This window comes from Aulostomus chinensis, chromosome 16 (assembly GCF_037954235.1).
Source record: "Aulostomus chinensis isolate RoL2024-O1b breed Wild chromosome 16, RoL_Achi_v1.0, whole genome shotgun sequence".
NCBI classification, from domain to species: Eukaryota; Metazoa; Chordata; class Actinopteri; order Syngnathiformes; family Aulostomidae; genus Aulostomus; species Aulostomus chinensis.
In genome coordinates this window covers 13,964,857-13,981,853 of record NC_141335.1, presented here as the reverse complement: position 1 = coordinate 13,981,853, position 16,997 = coordinate 13,964,857, and the positions used below count along the sequence as shown (strand labels likewise).

At 40.4% G+C, this 16,997-nt stretch overlaps 1 protein-coding gene across 4 annotated transcripts; it reads right to left on the bottom strand.

The window, feature by feature from the left end:
* Positions 1-430: 430 nt before the first annotated feature.
* agpat5 (1-acylglycerol-3-phosphate O-acyltransferase 5 (lysophosphatidic acid acyltransferase, epsilon)) lies at positions 431-16,256 on the bottom strand. 4 transcript variants are annotated; one of them, XM_086181317.1, is made up of 11 exons: positions 15,490-15,727; positions 14,325-14,394; positions 14,124-14,239; positions 13,917-14,006; positions 12,512-12,602; positions 11,126-11,287; positions 6,600-6,723; positions 1,440-1,522; positions 1,236-1,337; positions 1,068-1,155; positions 431-868 (listed from the first exon to the last, which is right to left on the bottom strand). In XM_086181317.1, the coding sequence occupies exons 1-11, from the start codon at positions 15,706-15,708 to the stop codon at positions 826-828; spliced, it is 1,188 nt and encodes a 395-aa protein (XP_086037443.1). In that variant the 5' UTR covers positions 15,709-15,727; the 3' UTR covers positions 431-825. The 4 variants fall into 4 exon arrangements, with proteins under 4 accessions (XP_086037443.1, XP_086037442.1, XP_086037441.1 ...); XM_086181315.1 differs by lacking the exons at positions 431-868; positions 1,068-1,155; positions 1,236-1,337; positions 1,440-1,522 and adding exons at positions 3,423-5,705; positions 16,191-16,256; XM_086181314.1 differs by lacking the exons at positions 431-868; positions 1,068-1,155; positions 1,236-1,337; positions 1,440-1,522 and adding an exon at positions 3,423-5,705 and having other exon boundaries at positions 15,490-16,184.
* Between the last annotated feature and the right edge of the window lie 741 nt (positions 16,257-16,997).

Genomic DNA, 16,997 nt, shown 5'->3' with positions numbered 1-16,997 from the left:
ACAGCGACCTTGGTGGTGCAGTGGTTAGCACTGTTGCCTCACAGCACAAGACTCTAGGTCAGAATCCCGGATCGGGCATGAGATCCTTCAGTTTACATGTTCTCCCTGTGCCTGCAGGTACCACTACAGTCTAAAGACATGTCAATGGGGACAAGGATAATTGAACACTCTAAATTGACTGTGAGTGTGAATGGTTGTCTGTCTACATGCGTTGGCCCTGTGATGGATTGGCAGCATGGCCAGGCTGAACTTCTCCTCTTGCCCATAGCTGCTAGAATAGGCTCCAGCCCCCTTGTGACCTTGAACAGGAATAGACTGAAGACAATGAATAAATGGATGGATCTTAACTTCTAAAAATGTTTCCAGCACAGTGAGGACCATGTTGAAAATGAAAATCCTTCTACAATAAACTGCTCTGGAATTATTTGTCAGTATTATGTCAGTTTATTTCAGACTACTACAACAAATATCAATAACTTTGAGCATTTATTTCACAAAATCTTCCTCAAAATTATCTTGCCATCTAAGGTGTCCATAATAAAACTGGAAACATTTGAACAATTTGATCTTTTAGTAGCTTGGAGCAAATTTAGTCCACTGTCAAAATACATGAGCCTCGTGCTGCCTGGAGGCAATATGAGGAATACCAACATATCAAAATTCCCTCATTATTAACAATTATTCAAAGACATAAATACAAAAAGCAAAGTGTTTGATTTATATTGTTTAACCAAACTGGGAATGCAAACTGGGAATCTTGTCTTCAAAATGAAGACGCTTTGCTTGAGACAATCAGCGTCCACCCTCTGTTCAGCGTTTCTCCAGTCACACCAGGAGCAGCAGCAAGAGCCGGAACACCATCAGCAAACTACAATCAGAGAAAATCATGACATATCATAGATAAATATTTTTTAATGTCAAATTTTTCAGTTAATAAAACAGGTAATGCTTTACAATAAACACATATTTCAAATAACATGACAAAATTAATTCTAAAATACAAAAATAGTAAAATAAATTAAATGCTAAAGATAAAAAGTGAGGTGAAACTAGAGTTGGATTCTGACCTCAGTCCTGACATGATGCCGGCAGGTATGACCTTCCTGGACTTCTTGTACCTGGTCCCCATCACCACAGAGAGGAGTCCAGACGTAACTGGAACAAAGCCACCAGAGTCACACAACCGTTTCATTCACTCCAGCGAGTAATGACAGTATTGATCCGGAAACACTCACGCAACAAAACCTTTATGTCCGTTGGGTTATTAGAGATGTTGAAAGCGCCATAAGCTGATAATCCACCAAAAACTAAGCCGGCCATCAGGGACATGACACTGCCTTCAAACATATGAGACACACCATCACGATCAAGAGGAAGTTTTACTAACAAATGGCTCACGTGAGAGAGAATGCTCTTTGGTGGAGGTTACTGCATTCAACCTTTTCTCTTGTATCCCAGAAATCCTCCCAAGAAAATGGCTGCAGCGTAGCCAAATCCAATCCAGTCAATCGCCATCACGGAGCTGCAAACATAATCGCAGTACAGACAGTCAGGTAGGTCTTCAAGTGTTGATTCATCATTTTGGTCAGCCGGTCTGGAAAATATTCTATTATATCAATATTGTGATCTGATACTAGATTATGATGATAGCATTAGTGTTTCTCTGGTTTTACAGCTATAGTATAGCAAATAGGGTGGTGCAGTTGTTAGCACTGTTGCCTCACAGCAAGAAGGTTGCGGGTTCGAGCCCCGGCTCTGGCACGGGATCTTTCTGTGTGAGTCTCCATGTTCTCCCTGTACCTGTGTGGGTTCTCTCTGGCACTCCAGCTTCCTCCCACAGTCCAAAGACATCAAGAGAGGACGAGGCTGATTGATACTCTAAATTGACTTTAAGTGTGACTGTGAGTGTGAATGGTTGTCTGTCTCTATGTGTTGGCCCTGTGATGGACTGGCGATCTGTCACGCTCCTAGCCGCTGGGACAGGCTCCAGCCCCCCCGCGACCCTTAACAGGAATAAGCGGAAGATGACGATGGATGGATATTGAGTGAGCTTCACTGAGTAGAACGATGAGTGGGAGGAGTTTGAAAATTGTTTGAACCTTCAAAGTGTCAATCACCTCCGTGCTCAGTGAATGTATACTTTGGAGAGCCCGAGGCAGGGTTTGTAACGTCACACATATTTTGAAAGCTGATCCTGGCCCAGAAGTATAATGTGGAACTCTGAAAACTTCCATGCCACAACTTTCAAGAGATGTAGGAGACATTTTGTCCAGCAGTTAAACGTAAAATGACAAACGTGTCGCTTCATATCTTGAAATTTTAATGAGAACGAAGAGTAGGTGGTGCTTCAAGTTTTTCAACGCGATGATTATTTGTTGGGCGTATTTTGTGTGCGAGGATATTTATATATCTTGGTCGACCGGTAAACACACACATTGGAGTACACAACACGTGAAAATACTGAGTTATGATTATTCCAGTTGTAAATGTTAAATAAATGAATGTGCACCCATTTGTTTGGCATCTTCCGAACACAAATCTTACATGAACGAGTTAATTTCTCTATTAACAATACTGTCACCGCCCCTTTCTAGAACAAAAGCATATTTTTAATAAATTAACCGACGCTTCCATCCTCCATATTAATCATTCTGCTCGCCCGCTACATAAATCTACGATTAATTGTAGTTTCTGAATATTTTCTAGTTATATAAAGTATGTTTCACAATGAGTGACCACTAGGTGTCACTGTGGGCCATTAAATGGGACGAAATTTGGAGGCGTCACACCAACAGACCTGTAACGCATACAACGATACAGTACTTGACGTGCTTTACGAGGTATTATTGCTATCACGTACCTGGGTTCCAACAAGAAAAGTGAAGAACAGCTCCAACTACCACAGAGAGTCTCTGTGACTACTAGAGTTGAGTTATCTGCGCGGCGACTGCGAATACACTTCCTCCTTCTACCCTCAAACTGTAACACACATGCGCAGTGTACCTCGTGATGCATCTACTGACAAGCAGTAAAGTGGTAAATATCGAACCCGATCGTTGAGATCATGTAACTAAATGTAAATGCGTGTAAATAAATACAATTACATAAGCAAATGATTCCATCCAACAATCGGAGTTTGTTTTTTTTTTACGTTTGTGTGTCTGTGTTTTTGGGTAAGCCAAAATATTTTTTAGTGTGTTTTCAGGAAACTTGGTGAATGGGGTGTAACACCAGTGGCCCAAAAGGGATGACAGGCTTTTTGGAAACATTTGAAGTACTGGAAAACATCTTAAGTGACATTATAGACTGAAACAAATATTGCATATATTATCTCAGATTTTAGAATGTCACACCGGCCTATGTATATTTTAATCCAAATTGAGTGTTTCTGGGTCTCAGAAACATAAATAGAGTCAACACATATTTAAAAGAGTCCAACTTAATATTTCAGTCAGTAGTAAGAACATATTTTTTATCAGATTAAAAAGCATTGTAACATTTAACAGTCACTTCAATTCCGAGTTCTCAGGCTGCACCATCCTGCAGGTTTATGTGTCTACATACTCACATTTCAGCTTTTAGAACTAGCAAACATTCTCAGGGTTAATAACTCAGTCAACGATTCTTCATTAGAGACATGCAACTCTGTAAACATTACATTGCGTAAACTGCTTAGGAGAAAAATAAAATCAGAGCAAGAAAGTGCCCTTGTGTTCAAGATAAAAAAAGAAAGAACTATCTCAAAGAAAACCACTTTATTTCACTCTGATCCCCATTTCCAGAACATATTAAATCATCATCATTTATTAATAATCTTCAAACCTGTAAATCAAAGCTTTTTTTTTTTTTTTTGCTTCTTCAGACCAAAATACGCCACTATGACTTGCAGACCATGTGACCACATGCTGCAGCCGGGTGCCTCCATGTAGTCACCGGCTGGAAAGAGCCACTAGAGGATCGACTTGTCCACAGAGAAGGCACACATTTCCAGAAACAGTTGGTATTTAAATGCTTTCTACAGAATTTCCTGATTACGTTGATCTTGTCAGGATAAAAATTACTATAAAACAGCTGACAAGGACGATGATTCAAATGAGCAATGTGTAAAAACAAGATACAGAACCTTTATGGAGGACAAAATGTGTAAAGTGACTTGTGGAAAAGGTTTTAACACAGTAAACGACAATCAATTGTAATAGAGTGATCTCTAGAATACAAATGGCTTCGAGTGCACAGGAAGGAACCTGTGATATACTATTAGCATGGCTTCATCATCTTGTTGCTTTCGGCAAGGTAGATACTGTCATATGACCTGTAACATGGTATCAAAGTAACAAATGCATATAAAACTTTTTCTTGAACTGTGGCGCTTTACAAACATAGAAACAATTATAAAACTTAAATAATGTTGTATTTAAGCAAATATAGAATGAGTAAATGAGGTGTACTTATATTAGGAGGGCTGGCTTGTTTTAAAAAATATTGCTTAACATAAAACATCATGGCAAATACAAAAGTTTTGGCAAAGGGAAACTTTTTTTTTAGATTAAAGCCATATTTTACTTTAGAACATTTTTATTTTATCGTTGAACACTGGCCACAGTGATCATTTAAAAGGATATTTAACTATAAAATATGATCATGTAATATGTGCATATATGTTTAATAGCTACATTCATTTTCAGCGTTAAACAGATGGATGTATACTTATGGTAAACAGTGCAGCTGGTGTCGTGGTCATATCTATGTTCCACTAATGTAAAAACCATAAAAGGCCCTGGACATCCCTCCGCTCAGGTTGACAGTGAGTGGTGCAATGTTGGGAATTACAGAGGTCACCTGAATGCAGCAACAAGTATGATAAAAGGTGCAGCAGCAGAGTTGACAGGAGGGTGCGGGAGATGTCATTCAAGTTATTTGCCGACGCCCACAGCGTCCTGAGAGGACGTCCGGTCAGGCACAGTGAAGTGAGAACAGTGAGCCGTCGCTGTGCCTTTAGATGAGCAAAGTGCATAATCTGTCTGATGCGGGACTTTGCATAAATGACACCAAGATCAATGAGTCAGTGCACTTAATAATTAATGACCAAAGTTAAGTCATTACATGGCTGTCAAAATAAATATCATGGGAGAAGTTATAAATTGGCCGATATCTGATGGAAGCATGCAAGAATATACATTTGTCTGATTTAAGGGGGGGCGGGTAGCTATTTTTAATCTTATCTGAGGAATCTAATAAATTTCAAAATCCACCTGTGTTTTCTCATCATTTCATGCTGCAGATCCAAATAACACCAGGGAGCACAAACAGATTAACATTTCTCTCAGCTTAGCATTGAGAAGGTGGTCAACAGGGTGCCAGACGACAACTCTCCAATCAGATACTGCTCTGCATCTGGAACACACCTCGGGTCTTGGGACAGAAACATGGCACCATCTCTTTATGGCTATTGTGCATTTGTCACCGTAGCAGCAGCTTGTTAAGGAGAAGCACTGACCCACAGCCATCCCAGAAGTGTCCCATACACCCAGGTCCTCACGTACAGTTTTCTGCCCATCTCAGTCAGCAGTAAAGGCAGTGTCAGCCCCCCCAAGATTAGCATAGAGGGGAGGGTCTTTGAGAGGTGAAGCGGAGAAAGTCTTCCTTCCCCGGGGAAGCTGCATAGTTTGTCTGCGTCCTCAGACTCGTAGAAATCCGTCAGCAGCCTTTGAAAAGACGGATAAGTCTCTTAGGAATTCAACTGATCTTGCACACATGCACTAAAAAAAGAAACTGCAACTTAATGTTGGAGAAGCTGCTTACAGCAGGTACAGAACAAAACTGCACCCCCATCACACCAGGGCTTTGTGTCTGGCTTGCATCAGCAATGGTGGGCTCCACTTCTGTCAGGAACCTATTCCAAACCTTTATTTCATCCAACAACCCTACAGGGATGGTTGTTTAATTTTTTTCCAATGTTCTGTAACTGATTTTGCTGAGAGCCAATACTCACTGATGTCGATAATATCGGTGTAATACAGGTTTATAAAATATTTACATTTAGTGCGTACTGAAAAAACACATGTAAAGCTTCATAATGTTTTGTTTATATTTTATTTCATAAAAGTATTGGAAAAGCTCGCAAATCACCGGCAACTGCTGAATGAAAAGAAACTTGATACTATGTTAAAGAGTTCTCTACCATGTAAAACTGCCCCCCCCACATACACACACAAAGGGGAGGGGCAAATAGATAAATCAAACTTAAATCCAATCACGATGGGCATCGTTGCGCCAGTATTATTCAGTGATTGTGTTTAATGGTACACAGTACTTCTTTCTGAGTTTAATGTGAAAAACTACAAGTGTCATTTTCTTTGAAAAATAAACATCTTAATCAAAGTGGCATTAATGCAATAATTCATTAATGTAACATCCTGTTTAACACCACTAATTTTAACAGTGACGGTATTTCGGGGTCATACAGAAGCCAAAAACTGTGCCAGGTGGAGATGAATCATCACGGAAGGATTGGCCAATGATTGGAGTGCACGCAATTTCACTATGATTAATAGTTCCACGAACAACACACACACACACACACACACACACACACTTACCGGTCCTTGATTTCAAACCGCTCATGCAGCCACCTGCGGAAAAACACTGGCTCTGAAGGAATTTCCTTTATGTCCACACGTTCGAAGTGTATGTGGACTCGGGGACATTCTTTGCACAGGAATTCTGTCAAACAGTAAAAAAAAAATAATAAAAGAGACTAAACAAAAACAGGAAAAGCCTTTCAGTAAACGGCACGTAGAGACAGCGCTTGAAGTAAACATAAGGTGACACTGATAGTACGACACCAAGGTCCTTCCATTCAAAGCCGTCAGGGTCTGCAGGCTGTCGGCTCCACTGCTGCTCTGCTTATGTAATAAATCCTCCAAGTATGACACGATTGGTTTACAGCTAAACTGAAATTGATTTAAATCTGAGTTTAAATGTGGAATAGTCAAGCAGGGGCAGAACAAGAAATATCAGAATCTAAACTGAAATATTTTCAAGTACATTATAGTTAAAATCACGTCAGACTCAGTAGAAACTAATTCATATTCTGAAAGTACAACTCTTAAAACTTCTATCAAATATCAGCCTAATGGAGTGGACATACGTAGACCATGTGTGAGGAGATCAGATCAGACCTAAAGTTAACCATCTGTGAACACTCAAGGCTACAAGTGCATCCCTGGAGAGCTTCAAGTTCCTGTTTCCACAACATCCAATATTATCAGGAAACTTGGTGCTGCGGCCAGAAGAGGAAACTTGATCGAAGTCAGCAGCGACAGGCTGCTTCGCTGCTGGAGAAATTTAAACTGACCTTCACACTCCTTGTGTGCTTCTTTCATAAACACAGGCATCTCAATGATAGAAGATTAACGTGGAAGTAAAAGCACAAACACCCGAAGAGGTCTAGAGTTTATAGGTCGCTGGGCTGACAGGACACAAGTCTTTGAGCTGAAAAAATCACAAAGAACATTCAAGTGTTGGGGTTCCTGCGAATCCATTTTTTAACCGTTTACTATATTCAATAACGATTTTTATCTTAGTCACTGTGTTTAGAGTGAGAACTCTGACACTCCTGAGTAACCCAGTCTCTTCAGTTTACTCTAAAATGGATATTTATATTACTTATACCCAAGTGTATTTTATTTTATATGAGCTCCATGGCAGTTTCTAATTACTTACTCATGTGAAGGATGTAATTCAATTCCTGAGGCAAAGCACCGAACTTTGAAAACACGACTGCAGATGCATTCTTCTTTCACCTTTACAAAAATCAGCTTTTATCTTCCAATCTTGTCGTCTAAACTCGTATCAAGACTTTCTACCCCACAAGAGTATATTTGGGGTTAAGAAACTTTGCAATCTGCTGGCTGATAAGAGTCATGTTATGAATGGATTTACATTCTGATAGAAAGAACGAGGTTGGGTTTGTGACCTATGAGGTAACAAATACTCTGCTCCAGATTAAAATACCATATTGATAAAAATCTTGTAACCAAAAGGAACAAACACCCCCCCCCCAACTGCTCAGCCTGTCAGAACGCAACAGAGCCACGGGTGATTGCACAACCCTGCGGCAGACTGTTGTAGTCCGTTGACTAAATTAACACGATTTAGTGAACTTGAGAATAACACAACAATTAAACATGCATGAAACCTGCAAAGCACACATGCGAGACGAACAGAGAGAAATTTAGAATATAAAACATTAGCAGATTAATTCAACAGGAATTTTTGTAATTATTATTTTTTTTTTTTTTTGGAAACTCACCAACCTTGAAATTTGAGTTGATAACATGTAGGGATATCTACACGTACCCAATGGTTATTTTGTTCATCAATTAATCTGCCTTTGTGATTAATCATTTAGTCCATAAAATGCGAGGCAATTGAAAACCATGCATGAATATATGCTCAAACTTCTTTAAAAACAGCTAAAAAACAACAACAAAAAAAACATTTTCTGTGACCAGCAAATGTTTGACAACAATAATGTAAAAATATGCAATCCATTTGATTTTGAACATCTGCTAAATTAGTCATTGCAGCTTTAATTACAGGCTGCACACGTAGTTTTCAGTTCTAGCAGTGTTATTGAGTGGACATGATTGATGCACAATACCTGAACCGCAATCAATAATTCAACTGACGAAACATAACCTCTTCTATATTACGCTTCAACATATTTTATATTCCATTTCTTCTTCCTCAGCATCAAGTGTTGTATTCATATGGTATGTACAGTATAATATGGTTACATAATCAAGAACACACATTCTTATATCCTCCTAATTTACGTAAATTCCCATTAAATTTTGCCGTATGTTTTAATTCAATGGACATAACTTTTCAAACTTCAATTGCATATTGATTCTACTATTTTCTTTGCTTGCACCAATAAGTCTCTAAAGACTCTCCAGCTGGTCCAAAATGCTGCGGCCCACATACTGACAAGAAATGGTAGAAGAGACCTTGTCTCTCCTGTACTGGCCTCTCTCCATTGGCTCCCTGTCAAATTCAGAATAGAATTCAAAATTCTCCTTCTAACATACAAAGTCCTCAACAATCAGGCACCTTCATACCTGACAGAGCTCATAGTCCCCTATTATCCAGCTAGAGCCCTTTGCTCCCAGGATGCAGGGTTACTGGTGGTTCCTAGAGTTTCTAAAAGTAGAACGAGAGCCAGAGCCTTCAGCTATCAGGCTTCTGGAACCGTCTCCCACTTTCAGTCTGGGATGCAGACACCCTCTCTATGTATTAGAGCAGACTTAAGACCTTCTTTTTTGATCAGGCTTATAGTTAAGGCTGGCTTAGGCTGGCCCTTAGATATGCTGCTATAGACTGAGACTGCCGGGGGGATGGTGCACTCCCCTGGTGCACTGGGCTTCGCTCACTCTCTCTCTCTCTCTCTCTCTCTCTCTCTCTCTCTCTCTCTCCCCTCCTCTCTGTCCTCCTATACTCATACGTGCTACTAACCCATCTTCTTCTTCAGAGTCTTTGCACTTCCCCACTTCCCAGATCCCTGACTGATGCTGCTGCTGGAGGAGGCTACAGACATGAAGAGGCTCAAGTTGCCACCTTTAGCATCACCTGCTCACGTCCCTGTCTGCCCATCACCCCCCCCCCCTTTCCTTCTCTCCTCTTCCATTATCTGTCTCTGTCTCTGCCCCACTCTCCTGCTCTCTTTCCCCCCAACAGGTCAAAGCAGAAGGCCGTCCCCATTGAGCCTGGATCTGCTCGACGTTCCTGCCTGTTAAAAGGAAGGTTTTCATCGCCGCTGTTGCCTGATGTGCTTGCTGATGGAGAATTGTTGGGTGTAAATTCATTGAAGGAGTGTGGTTCTAGACCTGCTCTACTTGTAAAGTGTCATGAGATAACTTTTGTTGTGATTTGGTGCTATATAAATAAAACTGACTTGACTACTATTTTCTTTACTTGTCAATAAGGTATTGTTGATTCTGGTATTATTTGCAAACATGCACTTGGATGATAATTGACTTAACACGGCCAATGCCACGTGAAAAAGTCATTTTAGTTTTAAATATATACAAGGGGTCAAAGGTCACATATAAGCGCAAGCTCATTTAACCGCACCACTCATACTGATCTGAAATGTGTGAGATGTAAAACGGTAAAATCATCAAAGGAGAGAAAAAGAAACGGAATCATTGGCGGCCTCAAGTCTCACGTCTCCCTAACCACATGAGACCAGGAAGTGCCTGATGAGAAGAAAGCTTCTGCCTTCTCTCTGTTTGCTAGAAACACATCAGTGTTTATTCCTGTCAGAACCGGGATGTTTTCTTAAAGATTCAAAGGGAGCTTAACAAATAAGAGAAGCGTGGAATGGAAGGAAAAATCCAAAACACAAGAGCCATGCTGTTTACAGGAAGACACGGACGGTCGTAAAACTGGGTTTGTTGTGATTAATTCATCGGGGAGCACACACAATGCTGCAGGATAGATAGTAACACCAGTGAGACTGTGGGTACACTGATGAACATAGAAGAATGGAGCCAAATGCCACTGTTTCAACATCTTCATTGATGTTGCTATGTTGATGTTGCATTGCTATTAATTTGTTGTGTCCATAAAGAAATGACTGATGTGACCTGATTCGTGGATGTTCAGACACGTAAAGGTTGTTTTCCAGGCAGCAGGTACAAGGATTTCATTGCATTTAGGCCCACACACGTAAATTCTCCAACAGGATTGGAATTCAACGAGACACTTTTCCGTGTGATGAAACTGATGCTGCATCTCGGGGGAAGAGCTCAACCTCAAGAGGTGCTACAACTAGCAAAATTGCTAACGTGCAGCTGCTCACTTCTGTCTAGTTCATCTTTTTGGAACTGTGATTAACGAAGCCACTACAGCAACTGCAACCTGCTGCTGAAGTTGTCCATGTGTCAGTATCACTCACAGGAAATTATTTTCCCATCACAAATTGTCTGTCCAATAGATGAGTGATCTGTATGACCACTGTGTGAACACTATCTGGACTGAGTTGCACAAGGAAAGACTACTCCACTGACTCAGACCAGAGCTAAAAGTAATGTGGACAGAGCAACCTATGCCCTCTTACCTGGCATTGAAGGAGCTGGTCGTCTTTGACCGTTGGCAACCTGTCTTCCCTCGTAGGCGACTGTGACATCATACACAGCATCCAGGTGGCCCCTCATGGTCTCGATGGCAATGTGAGAGGCTTTCATTCTGGGTGTCAGTGTGTGCCTCAGAACGGCCAGACCTGTACAGAGAACATTTATCATACCTGTGACTGATGTTTGATGAACTCTCTCAGTTCTGCAGATAAATCGATGTTCCAAAAAAAAAAAAAAAAAAAAAGACTTTCAGGGAGCAGATTTTGATGAAGCATTAGCTTTAGAAGACATCGCCCACGGCAAAATTAGATTTGGAGAGCAAAATTATTAGAAAATTTGATTTGCAGTTAACCAAGTAGGCAATCTCTCCAATTAAGAAGACTCGCCAAACACAAAATGTTCTTGAAATGACCTCACAATCCCACATCATCTCCTGCCAGCTTCCAGTTAAGAAGTTTTTCATCTCCTGTCACCTCATTACTGTCAGTGACACATGGATACAGCCGCTATACTTTAACCTGGAATACATAAATACATAATCTGGGCTGTCAGAGTAAATGCTTGTGTTTGGGTCAGCTTGTTTCTCATGGCACTGTGCTTCGCTCACTAATACCTCCCTCAATAATAGCAGATAATGTTGTGTGCACATGTCAGCTCTCTGGAGCGATTTATTTGGATTAATGGATGAAGGTAACATTCACAGACAGCCTTCATGGTAGCAGAATGGATTAGACCCAAACACAACAGCACACAATAGCATCACACTGGTTGTGTTGATGCAACAAATGCCGCTATCGGTAAAATCCTGGAGGCTATCAGCTTAATTTCGCTGAGAAAAAAACATGAAGTTCGTGTCAAGCTCTTCCTGTTTCAATCTAGGTCTTAGGAGCAGAAAGGGGGAGGAACAACCATGAACAGTGGAGGTCAAATCCATGTTGGCACCGCACCACTGATGGACAAAATTAATAGAGGCCTTTATGTTTTAAAGCTTTGGTATTTTGGCATCAGTACAAGAGAGCATAAACTACACTGGCACTTCCAGTGTCCATGTAGCTCTTATTGAGAAATTAAAAAAAAAAAGTTTGGATGGGCTCCAGAATTGAATGACTTCTTCCTTGAGTCCTGCGCCATCCTTCTATAAAGTTTCATTAAATTCAGCACGGCAGTTTTTGTGTAATCAAGCAGACGGACAGACAAAACAAACAGCGGGCGGCTCGGTGGAGGTAATAAATGTCTGAGTAAGTAACAATTAAAAATTGCTGTGTCAAGAAACAATAATTTACTGTTCTACATCCTTGGAGTCAGCCCCAGCTGTTATACAGACCGAGGCGGGTGTGTGTGAATTAGTATGCAGCGACGCAAGTCAATACCTTCCTTCGTAGCAAATGCCTGACTGTCAGCGATAACATTCTTGAGCTCTGGATTATACCGAGTTCCTTCTGGGAAGATGACAAGGTACATCTGTGGGAAGAACACAAGTTTTACTGCACCGGCCAGAGCGGGAGCGTTTACAGGATTGGTTGCCTCTCTCTCTTAAATCAGTTTGAGCTTCGGCAGAGGAGAAAACTGATCCGCTGTAACTGAAGACTCTCATCATGTCTCCAGGACAACCGCTGTCCATGTATACGCACACACACACACACACACACACGCACACACGCGCACACACACACACAGTTTGTGTGATAGTTTAATAAGAAAATGACTGAAACGAGCCTTTCAACACCACAACCGTTTTGATTCAACAAAGTTATCTACATCATCCCATTGCCATCATCAGATGTGCAGTTCATAGAGACAAGAAACCATTTACATACTCATTAAGAATATGAAGGAGTTTATGAAGACAGATCAATACAGTAACAAAATGTGTATTGTTTGCACTCACGAAACCAGCCACTTTGATCGAGTGTTGAGTTTTAATTCATATGTAAGCTGCAATTTCTATTTATAATTGGACAATTGTGACAGGAAATATGATTTCACTGATATGTTTGTCTGCAGGGACATATTTTGACTGGACCACTGCTAATAGAAACAGAAATTATCAGGTGGGGTAAAACTATACTGAATTCACGACGACACCTCCCGCAATATTTCTTTGTGACAACCAATTGCATAAAAGAAAATAATCCCCAACTTCTTTATCAAACCGAACACTCGGTAATGCAAAAAAAACAAAAAACAAAAAAACAACAACTTCAATTTGAGCTAAAAACAAACAGAATGTAAACACAGATTTGGTAAAGTGGTGAATGAGCGTAAATGAGTTCAACTGAACGCACACAACAGGTTGCACCCAGCTCCAGCGTCAACCAACGACCAACCAGAAGTGTTATCGTTTGTTTTTAGCTCAGTTCAAGTGTTTGTGGATTACTGAGCAAACAGCTGGATAAAGAAGACGTGGATTAGACTGGATGATGGGCGTAAGAGTTGGGAAAGACATTTTTGGACTATTTTTCCTGTAAACCGTAGCTTCAAGCTAGTGATGTGGGAGGGTAAAAACAATTTCTTTGTGGACGCGACACGTGTGTACGTACTTTGTTCAAAGAGAGAGAGAACAAAACATTTACTGAGTGGACTATGACTTGAAGCTCCCGACTAAAGTGAAATCATTTCTATAATGACATACAATATCTTTGGTGAGATTGCTCAGTTTGAAAATACATTTCTTCCCTGCTGCACTAATCTAAAAATCCAATTTTTGTCTTTGGGGGAGGATATGATACTGGAATATTCATACAGTCGAGGCATATTTCAATCATAAATACTTACTGGTGCTCCTGCCTCAGTCTGGGAGAGGAGCTTCTTCTTCATGTTCTTCTCATTAAACTTTGCACTTCGCTTCACGTAGATTCCTCCATGCTGGAAAAGAAATAAAAAGAATTTGATCAAAAACAGCAGATGGAAACGAAATGAAAGCTGCATCTTTACGACTGAGATTTGCAGAGGAGCATCAAAATACTCACACAGTATTATTACCTGAGAGAAATACCAGCCGTAGAGCGGCAGCCACTTGAGTCCGTCTTTCAGGACATATCTGACGTGTCCGAGGGCGTTCTGCCTCGTGGCCAGCATGTCAGCGATGATCCAGTCAGCTATGGTGGAAAGCCGCAGCAAAGGTTGGATATCGCAACTAGGATTTACACTGGAATACTTTTTAAAGGGGCGCAAATGTGTTACCTGTACACTGATGATTGGACAAGTAGATTACATTCTCTTTGTTTTTTGGTATCTCTCCATAAATCACAATCTACAGAGGACAAAGAGAACAGATTTAACACAGATTTATAGGGTTTTAACCATTCAATCTCTAGAAAGCAGTGAAGTGCAGTCAGTTTCGGTGTTTCGTTAAACACATAAAACCACTTCAGCGGGACAGTGCAAACAGTTTAACATAAAAATCACATCATATCCGAGAGTAACCAACGTTTTCAGACTCTTAAATATCAGGATTTACTGCTCGCAGTACAACTTTTCAAGTGGGTGGAATTGTTCATCTTCTGTAATGGTTCAGTGGCACTCATTTTGAATAGGTATTGTGTACTTTATATTGTTTTTAAGTATTTACATTGTCATGTGCTCAAGGACAACAGATGGAAGTGAGCTTTCTGCTAAATCTGGGGCACTCACCTAATTTCCTGTCGGTAGTCAGTGTTTAATGAGACAAATAAATAAGCATCTTAATTTTCCATCATTGACAATCGTGCTTCGTGTTTTCAAGATTTATTGTTCAGCCTACAGCATGTCAAGAAATATTTAAAAATACTCAGGACAATTTTCCAGTGTCCAAAGTCACAAATTGTTAACTTTTTTCCCCCCACAAAACCTTAATTTGTTTGACAAAAAGGTGCAGAAAATATGAATATTTAGAGAGTCTTGGACAAGTAAAAGACACTGAAATATCTGCTTCTCAATTACAAAAAGAACTGATGATGAAATGTAATGGTTGCAACTCCAACTACTGCTTCCACTCTTGTGAACGTTTCAACACAGAATACCAGCTTCAAGGGGTGTGGCAACAAGCAGACAGGGGAATGCAGATTTTCTTGACATGCACTTGAACATAAAGATCTTATTTATCAGCCTCAGTGTCTGGCTACACACTGTATTTTTAATGCACACTGAATCCTGCATGATGCATCGTAAAGACCAGCAGGAACTGTGGGGTTTTTTTTAAATTCCCAGGTCTGATTGCAAGGCCAAGAAGAGGCTACTGACCCACTGCTGTCTCTCTTGCCTGTGTCACTCTATAATTAGATTACTTCGTTACTAGAAGACAGTCCCTTAAAAGTTGGCCTGGTGAGAGTTACTGCAACTTTTCTTGCCCGAGTGCAGGATGACTCACCTCCACTCCTGTATAGTTCTCGAAAAAGAAGAGAACCATGCTCTGATAGATATGGTACAGCCGGTCATCCATACGGTGATACAATCTAGCTGGTACCACAGTGGAGAGAAGGCGCCAAACCCCCCAGGAGAGCAGGTAAGCTGGAGCTGTCCCCAGCATGATGGTGGCAGGAAACCAGTACCGCAGCGAGTAGGTGTGCACCACGAGGGACAGCAGCATGGTTCCGCCTCGGACTCCACTGAAGTAGCACAGAAATCCCTGAAGTTGACTAGTCTGAACCACACCTGGCCTATTCCAGCTCACCTGTCCTCACAGGTCAGCATGAGAGAGTAAAGAGCTGCTAAAGCTAATTTAACCTTGTGTGCAAAACGCAGTCGGCTTAAGCTCTTCAGCCATACCGACATAAAACTAACTGAACGGCGGCAATGTGACTTGGATTAACATGTCATAACAGTAAACTAGAACACGACCTGAACTCCGAGAGCGTCCTCCAACTTCATACTAATCATTAGCCAACTATTTAACGCGTTTCCCCTGACAAATCTCAAGCAATTAAGAAATAACCCCGTCGTCCTAAATTGGCGAGCATGAAGTCTAGTCCAGACGTTTGCTCCAATGTTCTAAAGCATCCTACAATCGTTATCCTCTAGTTGTTCTCCTTTCTCCGGCTAGCTGTTCAAAAACTAGCTTCTTGCACTTACAGCAAATGTCACACACACGCCTCCATACGTAATGACACCAAGCAACATCGACGAAGCTGATTGGTCCGTTCATCATCTCCAACCATATTGGAGGGTACTGCGTATATGGCGCCCCTCTACTAAACGCGTTATTATTTTTGATTATTGCCATATATTAAAAATGTCTTCTTTTTTTAAGTTATTGTGCTTTTGCCTGGATATCCTGTGCAGCTCTCCGAGAATTTAAAACAAAATATGATGTAATCTATAAATAAATCTGCCCGGTACACAGTCCAAGAGAGCACCTACATTATTTGGTACATTCTTTTTTGTCGGACCCATCGAACAAATGTCATTTCCACAACATTAAAAATCTAAATAGTAATTTAACACATCAACCACATCATAATCATAGACTTTAAAAAAAAGTTATTATATATTTGTACCACAAACTGAAATATGTCAATAGAATACAATATGAAATGAATTACTTTATTAAATCTCTAAATCACAGTTTAAACCACAGAGATTAATTTAAAAATTACAATAAATTCAGTATCTGAAATGTGCCAGCTAGAATTTTATTAACATAATTACACTTTCGAGGAAATTATACTCAGACAAACATTTTCACAACTAATCATAAATTCAGATTAATGTGACTTGTCTGGAGGAATCCCAATTCAACACGTCTGAGTATTCCAAATCTTGGCTTTGGTATCGTTGATATTCTTTCCAGACTCATTAGTTTTACAAATTATTTTTTCCTGAATTCTCAGCAGTCACTGGTTTGACTAGAGAAACAAATGTTACAAAAACCAAAATTGC